The sequence below is a fragment of the Platichthys flesus genome, chromosome 9 (genome assembly GCF_949316205.1).
Source record: "Platichthys flesus chromosome 9, fPlaFle2.1, whole genome shotgun sequence".
In the NCBI taxonomy this organism is placed as follows: Eukaryota; Metazoa; Chordata; class Actinopteri; order Pleuronectiformes; family Pleuronectidae; genus Platichthys; species Platichthys flesus.
The window spans coordinates 16,860,024-16,871,816 of NC_084953.1; the positions used below are offsets into that span (position 1 = coordinate 16,860,024).

At 40.5% G+C, this 11,793-nt stretch overlaps 1 protein-coding gene across 2 annotated transcripts; it reads right to left on the minus strand.

Moving 5' to 3' along the window:
* Positions 1-974: 974 nt before the first annotated feature.
* creb3l3a (cAMP responsive element binding protein 3-like 3a) lies at positions 975-7,929 on the minus strand. 2 transcript variants are annotated; one of them, XM_062395366.1, is made up of 10 exons: positions 7,731-7,929; positions 7,268-7,384; positions 6,879-7,068; positions 5,947-6,080; positions 4,767-4,877; positions 4,560-4,666; positions 3,707-3,775; positions 3,415-3,499; positions 2,746-2,839; positions 975-1,710 (listed from the first exon to the last, which is right to left on the minus strand). In XM_062395366.1, the coding sequence occupies exons 1-10, from the start codon at positions 7,749-7,751 to the stop codon at positions 1,394-1,396; spliced, it is 1,245 nt and encodes a 414-aa protein (XP_062251350.1). In that variant the 5' UTR covers positions 7,752-7,929; the 3' UTR covers positions 975-1,393. The 2 variants fall into 2 exon arrangements, with proteins under 2 accessions (XP_062251350.1, XP_062251349.1); XM_062395365.1 differs by having other exon boundaries at positions 6,825-7,068; positions 7,731-7,927.
* Positions 7,930-11,793: the final 3,864 nt, after the last annotated feature.

The window sequence follows — 11,793 nt, forward strand, 5'->3', positions numbered from 1 at the left end:
CTTCAATTGTATTTGATTTGGCTGCTACATTGTTTGCCCTTGAATAGTGTGTTGTGGACTCAAACACGTCACCCACCCCTTCATCGGCATAGGGGTGAGTGGATAATGACAGAATTTTCATTTCTGGGTGAATTTATCTCATTATTATTTTCCGGCACACCAGCTAAAGACAATAGCCACAAGTAAGTGTGCGAGTCACGGAAATGCCAGCGTCGATGAGCGTCGATGAGCATCATGACAGTCAAAGTTTTGACTTATCCAGTACTTTGATTTGTGACCAACACCTGACAAGCCCCAGCTGGACTTTGCATTTATGGCTAATAAGATATAAACATTGTTCTATCACACTACCCAATTGGAGACTAACAGAGACAAAGGTTTAAAGAGAGAACGAGCTGCAAAAGTTTCAGCCAATTATCAGCTGAGAGCCGATGTGGTTACAGTCCAATGGTGCCTGACGTTCTTACTTTGAGTTTGATGTGGCAGATTCATAAAGGAGTTTTAAAAAACGATGCTGAGATAGAGAAAGGATATTTCTGGTAGAATAAAATTCCCCTGGTGCATTTCTGATTGAATAATATAAAACATCTTTTAACATGATAATGCTGCCGTTTAAGATTCAGTCAGAGCTGTAGATGTGTCAGTCTGGGGAAAAGGTCACAAAGATACATTTATATTTGTATTTAAAATCCATATGTCAGGGATGTTTCAGTCCTCCAATCTCGGGATAAATTTGATTTGATGAAAAACATGGTGAAGTTTTGGTTTTCTTTTTGTTTTTCTGTTCACTTTCCACAGGGGATATTTAAATCACAGAGTCCAAAAAGTCAGACCTTGAATCTCAATCGATGGATCAAATATCACATCACGTCTTTTCATGACATCACATCTCTCACACCCATCTCATGGGAAATAATGCACCTTGCGATTTGAGCCACTTTTGTCCTCTGGTTGATTGAGAAAACACATCCACAGTGTTTTGATCCCACCAAAACCTTTTTGGTGGAATTTTTTTTATTTGAAGCGGTTTTAGCCATGAATAGAGCACTTTCAATCAATCATTAACTGAAAACATTTTCAAGTGATCCACTAAGCTCAAACTGTAGACACCATCACGTCTCTATTTACTCAGTTTTTGACGGTCTCAAACACAATCATTTACGCTGACATTTTACCAAAGCCAAGGAAAATGAATGGTTTATCTTGTCAGGCAATTTCAGTGTACAATTCTAAATCCCAATTCTGATATAAAACAGTATCCCCCCCAAAAAAGAAAAGGCAAAGGGATTCAGAGTGAAAATATATTCAAGGAAACATCAATGATTAAAACACAATTTTCCTTTCTGTGTCGACCAATAGAAGGAGCACATTTTGGGGAGTTTCTTAATATGGTTCACATGTCATCAGCATGTGGTCGCAGCTTGGCGGAGCGGCGTGGGTCCAGGGTTACAGTGGCTATGTGACCAGTGATTGGATCTACCTGGAAGTGGCCAATTCCTTCCACCTGACTGCTGTTCACAGATATGGTCTCTGAACTCGAGCGCTCTTCGTTCACTCCCAGCTTCCCCATCAGTGTATTCATATCTTCCAGTCCATGGTCTGTTGGGAAATGTCGGCGCAGAGGCTCTGATTCATGTTCACTGGAGAACGGGGGGTCGATGTCGCTCAGCACGCGAGAAGCCTGGAGGTTCTGCAGGGACCGCGACTGGACTGTGGGAGGACAAGACATTCAGAAAAGAGAATTCAACATTTTCCTCTGCTAATCCCAGATACCCCTGTCTGTCTGTCTGTCTGTATTGGCTAAACACCTTGCATGTGTATTCTTAAGAGCACAAGGAAGAGCATTGTTGAAATTGGTGCGATTTGGACATGTGATACATTAAATATTAATATAATCTAAATAAAAAGGCCAACGGTGCCTTGCAGTCCGCAGGGGAGGGACAGTGGGCCACAGTCAGCAGGCAAAGTTGAACATGTCTTCTCCTCCATCCTCAGATAACCTACAGCCATGATCGACCAGGCCAAAGCGTCAAAACCGTCCCTTCGGATCATTTTGATAATTCGTTTTTTGTGATATTGAAGGTGCCGAGCTGACACCCATAACCTTTCATTTTCAAGTTTGGACCTTCACGACAGCGGCAGTGTGGAGTACTGCATATTGAATCTAGCTTCACTGAACTTTGAATAAAAAGGTGAACAGCTCTTTCAGAAAGAAATCTCCAACAGTCATTACCACAGGCCAAGCTAACGCCCCATTCAGAACAGGCAGGTTTACAACAGGCGTTGCCAATCGAAAACCTGATGACAATATAAGACTCTGGTCTAACCTAAGGGAAGGTGCAGGGTGATTCCATGTTTCATGTCTGTCAAACAACTTATTGCAACAAATTACATCTTGAAGCTGTGCAAATCTGCATCTTGTTCTAGTTTGTTCTAGTTTGTGAGATTGTGTCAACAGAGTTGATATAAATTTATGGTAATTCAGCAAAAGCTGCTGACAGAGCGTCAGCCTCATATCTGCAATGATAATGCATGGATTCAGTTCTCCATGCACTGGCTCTAATCTTTAAATTTTGAAGGTGAATCCTCCGACAGGCAGAGCAGGGCTCTGAGGCTCGGCAGGCGAGAGCATCTCCAGCTGTGGGTGAGACTGCAGTTCTGAGAAGCTCCTCGGCCGTGACAGAGCGGCCCCGGATAAGCTGACAGGTGGACACAAAAATCTATTCGGTGCCATAGGTTACTCACTTCTGACTGGGTTGAAGTCTCCTTGGCTGACCTTGCTGTCGGGAAAGGGCTTGAGGCTGGGGAACAGGATAAGCGACAGGGACAGCAGAAGTACCTACAAGTGTGATATGGAAAAAAAAAATCAAATACAAGGGACAGAGAAAGATTCGGACCAGAGAATATTTGCTTCATGCTGCATTCAAGTCCAAGTGAAAGAAAGTTGGTGTTTGAAAATCTGTGTTCCACACTGTCGGGCTTTTCTATGGCTGTCGGCTATTCCCTCTGTGAATATGCTTTCAGATTGCAAAGTGTAGAAGAGTGTAACCTTGCTGCGAAGGAAAATATTCTGTGACCAAGAGCAGAGCCCTGTTCAAGTTTTTAGATTGGAAATTACATTTTTTAAATTCTTCTCTGCTTCAGGTCTTGCTCTTTTTTTCTGCTGCTGTGATCAAAGGTAATAAATGGCTGGTTTTCAACAGTGTAAATATTTCTCTTCATGGGGGCTGTGTCTCTTTGTGATGTCTCGTCCACTGTGCACATATCTAAATTGGCCTTTTTCAATGGCTTATTCAGCTGTAGCTGTTGTTGCAGTATGGCTTGCATTGAGGGGGATTTTCTTTTAACAATGACTCATACGAGGGGTCTGGCCAGTTTATTTATCTGCCTGGCACACACAGAGGACGTCCTTACCAGTACACATGTCCCTGTCTGGGCTGGCTTTTTAGATGTATTCATGAACAGAGCCTGCAGCCTGCGCAACTGTTCCATTAGTGACCTGCAGACAGGGGAGGAAAGGCAAGACAAAACAGTTTGAACAAAGCTGAAAATGGAAAAGACTTTGAAAAAAATTATTGGATTAACAAGGGTCTGTGGAGAGCAAGAGGGCAAAGTATACTGCTGGAGGCAGTTTCAAGAAGGACTTGTTTTCAGGAGATTACAAAAGAATAAAATGGGAGAAAAGCTCTATTTTACAATCACTCACATGTTGCACTTCTCCAGCTGGGACACTTTCCTTTGCAGCTCCTGGTTGTGTGTGTTGCAGGCGGCCATTCTGGAACAGAACGAGGTTAGAACAAGGAAAACCCCTTACTCACAAAATATGACAATCTTAGTGCAGAACATAGTTTAAAATCAATTTGATCAGCCCATGTTGATGTCCTCTCATCTGATGTGAGTCAATATGAAATATTCTCATAAATACATCTCATAGTATGTATATAAATAATAACTTTCACACAAAAATTATGATAGAATGGATTACATATTTGGGCAAGCTTTCATGTGAATTTTGCCCTTTCCGGGGCCAGTAAGGGTCATACTGTACAAACATAAATACTGCACATATCTAATATCCCTATTGTACATATATTTTCGTGGGTTTGTAATATTGTTTCCTACATGCTAATGCACAAACATACCACAGCAAATTAAATTTGTGTGTACAGATACTTGGCCACTGACCCTGATATTGACTCTGATTCTGATTCTGAAGAAGATAGAGGCTTAGGAAGAACATTTTGATGGCATTATATCCTCAACAGCTTTAAAAAAAGAGACAGGTAAAAGGGACAGAGACGGAAAATGACATATAGCGTATAACCAATTACACTTCGGTCATATCAGGGTGCCACAAAGTGACTTCCATGATGACTGAAATAAATTGAGCAGGGCTACCTCAGGGGTACAACAGGAAATAAAACAATACATCTGGAGTATATTGTGAAAAAAATGGTTGTCAGTAATGGAAAGAACAAATTCAATTTGCAGTTAACATGCAAAACTTTGCAAGACCATCATCATTTGACTGGTCACCCACGTACAAGGCAGATTCTTACCTGCTCTCCAGTCCATCAATATATTCCTTCTTCTTCTTCCTGCTCTCCTGGGCAGACTGCTTATTACGAATCTTCCGGCGTATTTTCTTCAGAACCCTTTCTTCATACTGATTAAAAAGAGGAGGCAACATTTTAATACAGCACGCCGGAATTGAACATAAGGAGCTCATAATTGTTTTCATTATTAAAGTATTGATAGCAATTTACCTTTGTGAGCGGTAGCTGGCTGGGTAGAGACACCCCCTCCTTCGCTAGAAGCTTCTTCTCGTCCTCATTGAGAAGCAGCTCTGGAATAGACTGTTGCGATGCCGGTGGGAGCTGGCGGTGAGGCACGAATACCAACATTTAAAACACGATCACCACAGTTTGATTAAGTTTATTCTCTGGCTCCAAAGTCCCCCTCCCCCCACCTTCCCTCCCTCTCTCCCTGGAGCTAGGATGTAGTTAAATGAGTGCAAATTATCAGGCCACCTTCATCACTCTCATTTCATGGCTACCTCAGAGGAATTTCGGTGTGGGAGCCCACGTTGCATTCCGCCACTGTGTCCTACATCCTATTAAACAGGGCAGCAGAGATGGGATCAATACCCCGAGTCCGATGAAATCTGAGTGTACTGCAAACTTTCCAGACAGTTTAAAAAGGGGAGTGTGATCAGAATTTAAAATCCCATTGCTGGTCCAGGATTTCATCAGCGAAAGCTGCTGACAGAGCTTTTCCCTGAAGTACATGTGCACACTCAGAGTAATTCACACTCATGGTGAACAACAACAAGAGTCAGGCGGCTACAAAAAGACACTCACACACCGAAGACAACTCAATGCATTCCTACCTTGCCCCCAGCCCCCCCCCCCACACTCACACACTGAAAAAAACATTACTGACTTTATGTATTTCAATTACATATTCATTATATATATTTAGCTTTAAGTTTACCATTATTTAATGAAATCATTCTGAAGTTATTTGATTTATTTAGAGTAAAAACACTTAAAAAGTGACAATTTGCTTAAAATTCATGCACAAAAGTTACACACAAATTTAATATGTATTTGAAATACATAAAGTTACCGTTTTAAGCACAATTACTTCTTTTGAATTTGCGAAGAACCTACCACCACAACCAGGATAATAAAAATATATTATTACAACTCTATTTCTATAGTCCTTATCAAAACAAGATTAAAAATGTCTTTACAAAATGCATGGAATTAAAACAATTCAGAATGAATCAAAAGATTTAAGAATTCCACATAAACTGTGCGTGAAGTGATGAATTAAAAATAAGTAAAGTGCTGGCAAGACTAATCTCCTCAGGCGAGGAGTTTCAGAGGGTAGAGGCTCAGATGGCAAAAGCCTGGTCGCCCTTAGTCACCAGGATGCACTTACTGGTTCGGGTGTTCCAGACAGAAGCAGGTCTTTGACTGTTAGCGGGAAGCCAGAGGACAGCTGTGGTCTTTGTACATCAGGTGGATATTGTATAATCCTCACTCTGCCTGCCGGGAATCCAGATTCCCATCCATCTACAACCACACAGACATGAGGATACACACAGAGCACATGCAAAAAAACACAAATACGCCATGCTAGTGTCATTGTTTATATTATTTTCAGAAAAAAAGAAGAAATGGTATTTAGAGCTTGAATAACCCTCAAATTCCAATTAATCTGCTTGGTTGTGAACATGTGTACTATGGTTTTGAATCACTTGGTAGTAACATCAGGTGGTAGTAACATCAGTGTCTTTTTTAGATTAGATTTTTTTCACCTACATCTTTCAATATAAAGATGTAGGCTCTTTTCCATTTCGTTGCCTCTGTACCTGTACTCTGTGTATGACAATAAAATTGAATCCAATAAGATAGATACAAGTGTAGAGTTACAGAGTAAAAGAAAATGTCTCTGTTATGTCACTGTGATGTTATATGTACATCTCTATTTGCGTACATGAATTTCCTTTATGTTTGTCCATTATGAATAATTTGTTACTCAATGTGTTTCTGAACATAGTATTTGACACATATATTCAACATTGTGTAATCAGAATGAAATAATGATGTTAGTAGAGTAAAGTTGATCTACAAAAGTTGGCAAAAATTCCCATGTTCGATATTATATAATGTGAATGTTTTCTGATTTCACTACTTTCACGACAATAGGGTCTTTGGGTTCTGTTGTTAAAAGCAATGAAAAATCTCTTTGGACTTGGTTCCAACCCTCGATCTCTGTAACCATATGAAGGTGTTTCTCAGATATGTGGGACTCACTGAGGTCCATGGGGACATTGGCTTCCAGGGCTGCCTTTGTTTGGGGCGTCTTACTGAAGAACTGAGTGTCCCTGTGGGGGCTCTCGGGACGCTGTGGACTGTCCATCTGGTCTGAAGGAGGGTCCTCACTGATTCCGCTGTCACTGGGAGATGGGGACCACAGAGGTGAGCCTGACACCGACTCACTCCCACTCAGGAGGGCGTTGAGGAAGTCGTCATCTGCCTGTCCGGGCGGCTGCAGCATCTGATGGGTAAAAAAGGCTGTCATTAGTCTGTCTGTGTGAGATGATAATGTGGCGAGAAATGGGACTTTGAAGAAAACATAAAGAAACAGACAAAGATCCACAGAGTATGCCAAGAATGAACTATACGCAGTGAATAGAAGGCAAACATTTATTTGCGGTATGTATGAGGGACATTACAGATCCCACACTCTCACGCACATTCGGCTCCTGGTTTGGCCAGGTGTGATGGTTGCCATGGTGCTCCGGTTCTTCATGTCGAAGAATTCCCTCATTTTGATCAAACAGCCAGTCGAGCAGCTCAATGCCATCACAACCCTGAAATGAGATCACAACCTTAAATGACAACACACTCTGACTATGTATGTCTGCCACAGCTGGGGACTGATGTTTTACTGGCAACAATTCACCGTGATCCTCCTTGAACAAACTGTACTGTACATGTCCCCCTAATCTGTGGGGATATCTGTGGCTAGCAGGACAGGTTTTACGGGTAATCATTTTAATGCCGTTTTAAAACAGTGGTCTAACTGTATATTTGATGTCCATTTAAAGATCATTTTTTAACTTCCTCTCAGGCCTGAACTTTGCTCTGTGAGGCTGACCCACCTACCCACAACTGACGAACTACGATGCAACAAAAAGACAATATTTAGACAGTTACCTGGTCTGGGTAGTGCTCCATAGAGCCTCGGTGTGTGTAGCACAACAGAGAGGCCTTATAACACAACTGAGATCCAACAGAAATATCCAAATCCCTGTTGTTGTGCAGCAGCTTTGTCTTTGTTCCCGAGAGTCTCCACTGTATCTCTCAGCTCGTCTTCTTGAGTCCAAAGTTTAAACTCCAACTCAACACACCCAGCCGACTGGCTTGCTCTGCCCCGATTGGCTCTGAGGAGATATCATTTGATTGGTAGGCAGTGGGACACAACTGAGGATCTTAACTTGTTGATCTGATTGGAGACAGACAACAAGGAAAACATCAGAAAGGTCAAAGTCTGTTGTTTCCTTTCCTTTTATTTATTTATTTTTTGATAGTGTATTGACATTAGGATAGCTATGACCTTTAGCATATATTTATAACACAATGAACAAGTTTTAGAAAACTAAACTCTATAACACTGGTTTTAAGAGTAAAAGATTTAGATTGTTTCAAAGTCTTAAGCATTTCAAATCATACCAGAAAAATTAAAATGATCTTACATTTATTCTTTGTTAAAGTAAAAAAATAAGTAATTGCGCATGGTTAATACATTACTGTGTTATGACTGGATTACAGGAATCATATTGAGTTGGAATAAGACAGTGTTACCTTATCTCCCCTTCAGTGTCTGAGTGTTTTAGAAAATGTTTTAATATTTTGCTCTGGTCTTTGAAAACTCTGAATGGATTGGCACCGAGCTACTCGGCTCAGCTTAATCAGTACTCACCAGCCCGTACGTAGCATGAGATTGTCAATAAGGCCCTGCTGTCTATTACTCACCTGAGGCTGATCCTAAGAGAGACCAAACATTTGCAGTAAGGCCCTGACCCCTTGGAATTTCGCTTTACCGATAAGAACTCACAACTGAAAAGTTACTGTCTGAGTTTCAAATCTCTCCAAACTTTTTATTGAATTGAAATATGGCTTTTACATAATTCAAGTTTTAATTGTAAGTAAGTAAGAGGTAAGTACGTCCTTTATTAGCCAATACAAAAATAGCAAACTTTGCAATTTTACAGCAGGAGAAAGACATCACATAAGTACCATGCATTGAGACAATTATCATTTTCTTTTACAATAACATTTAAATGTTATGTGTTATCAATTGTATTTTTCTTCCCAGATTTATAGCACAATAACATATTTTAAACCAAACTCACCTGAAAAATGAACACTTACAAACATCGGTGGGATAAGAGGTATCTAAAATGTCAGAAACACATCTTTGTGAAAGTTGTATTTGATGTATTTTACTTTTTAATTTGGTCCAAGTCCCATCCACTTACATTAAGGAAATAGGATCTATGACCTTTACAGCATCAAGCATCCTGGGGGCTATTAAATTGCTTTGGCTTAACTTTTGGGGAGAGAGTCATGTCGTCCATTTTTCATCTAGTTTTGGGCCTGCCAGCACCAACCTGACTCCCAGCTGGGCGTCCTTCACCCTCAGGCACATTTAGCAGCCTCAGCTTCAGTTACTCTCTAGTAAGTTTCCAAAATAAACAGCAGACGACCCATAGTCTTCAAGCGTATTAACACATTGGTCAGCACCATGTCTGATTCTGACCCTGATTGCCCTGAATAGACCCTTTTTGGGGGTACTCATCTGGCTCTCACTCCCATTTAAAGGGGTATGACCCCCTAGGAAGAGGTCATGGAGATATTGATCCCGAAAGATGAACAGCACCTCAGTGACTCTGCTGCTCAGCGACCCGGAGCCTCAGGAAAACGTTGTCAAGTTGCCCAAACCATCCTGAGCCTGCGGTTTTAATATTGAACTCACACATATTAGAGGAAATGCACACAAAAAGGCAGAGTGGTTGAAAAGTTAAAAAGATTTATGAATCGTTTTGATAAAAAGATGACATGATGAGATTGATACTGTGTCTTGCTGCTCGGAAAATATGAAGCTACCACCAGCAGTCAGTTAGCTTATATATTATATTATATATTGGCTCTATAGCTCCAGCACTGTCATGAAAGTGGTGCAGATTTTCCCATCTAACTCTCGATATGAAAGTCACCAGGCTTCCTTCAAGTGTGTGTGTGAAACCACCCTAGGTGATTTCCTGAGAGAATGCTAAAATAGTCTGTTTCCCTATAAAAATGTGTATCTCCATCATCCTGTGCCTGTGAGGCAAATATGCCAGATGTAGCCAGGACCAACACTTCTCAACCTTCCCCCCATATCTCCCCCTCACATCCTCTCTAATCTAACTACTGAGTGAGTTCCTCATGTCATGTGTTGCATCCAAAGATGGAAATGTATTTGACTTAGCTCCATAGACTGCAAAGTGGAGGGAACATTTAACAACCAATCATTCCATATTTAACACGGCAATGCCATAGCAGCAAGGAGTTGATCAGTGGAGGATGTGGTGAAGGAGTCGTCTGTGAATTAACAGTGAATATGAGCGTGTACGCCTTTTAATACAACCCCGGATCTACTAAAATATGATGGATAAGCTAACTATCAGCTGACACATCAGAGTTAACATGTCTTGCCAGGAATAGTCCATTAGGTTTCCACAAAAGAAGAATTACATAATCATTATTGCTTTGTTATCTGATGGAAGGAATGTTTCAAAGGGCAAAGCTCTGTATGACTTCACAAGCTTTTCAGCTTTGAAAAACGCTCCATGAAAAGAAGTGTTCGTTACAAACACAGAGTTTATATACAATAAGAAAGGTTTAGTTTTATGGCCTCGGATTCATTTGCATTATGAAACAGTATTTTCAGATAGTGAGAGATGCGATTCAGCTGCCACCAGTTTATCTAGCTCTTCCCTCTTATCTCTTTTTGTGTGTGTGTGTGTGTGTGTGTGTGTTTGTGTGTGTGTGTGTGTGTGTGTGTGAGAGGAATATAATATATAACCTCAGTCAGTGACAGACGTGTTATCAACCAAAGGGAGTTTTGGCATTGATTTTAGTTAAACCGTCACATTTAGATCCGTTAAGTTTACTTTAGTTTTATTTTTTAGAGTCTAATGAAAAGCTCTAATGGATAGAAGACATTCTTACTTTTTCCCTTTCCTCAAGTTTGTTATCTAAGCTTTTGAGTATATAAAATATCTGCCAAGTAAAAAAAGTCTCAAGTCCGCTCTTGGACCTCAAGCTACTGACATGTGTGGTCAGTAATTTCGGCTTATTTATGAGGTATCGTGATGTTATGTGACAAATTGTGTATTGCTCACACAGTGGTTCAAGAGTGGAGGCCGACATTTCCTACAGCTACATAACGGGGTTGATTAGACTGTATAAACCTTTTCAAGAAATAACCCAGATTAAAATCCTGAACCTGAACATGCGCATGGACTGGGATGAATGAAAGAGCCGTACTGGTGTGCACATGCCTCAGGAGACATTGCCTTGAAACCATAAGTGCCTGAGAGCTTTGTGAAATATTAATTTGAAGGTGTCATTCAGAAACTTGACTTACTGTCACGGTAACATCTTTTTTATGACTTTACTGAATGTCACACAATTTTTCTACCAATTCCTGAGGGACCTTTTTGGGACAGTTTGTTGTTATTCCTGCAGGAATATAAAAACCCTCCTGAATAAATACAGGCTTAACTTGCAATATTAAAGAATTGAATTGGATACATCAGTGCCCAGACAGTTCCAAGATGAATTGAATTGAACGGATATTTGCCAAAAAAACATAAATTCTCCATTTTAAGGCTGCTCTCCGCTCTATTTCATATTCCAGCAATTTGGAATGAGGGTCAGATGACAATATTCTCCTGTTTGAAAGCTCAGGGAGAAAATATGCTAATATGTTAATGAGCTTTTGAAAACAACACTGAGCTGAGATTTACAGATGCTGAAGGCCAAATGCCAATCACTACAGTAAATGCCAGTCTGACAAGAGCTGCTGCACTGCAGGGCCACTCCTATAGGTGGCATGCATAATGTGAAACTCATTTTCTCTTATTAAATACCTACTGAGAAGCTTTATATTTTAATAATATGGAATATGATCTGTCTATAGTAAAATAGCTTGGCTATTGTCATAAACCAT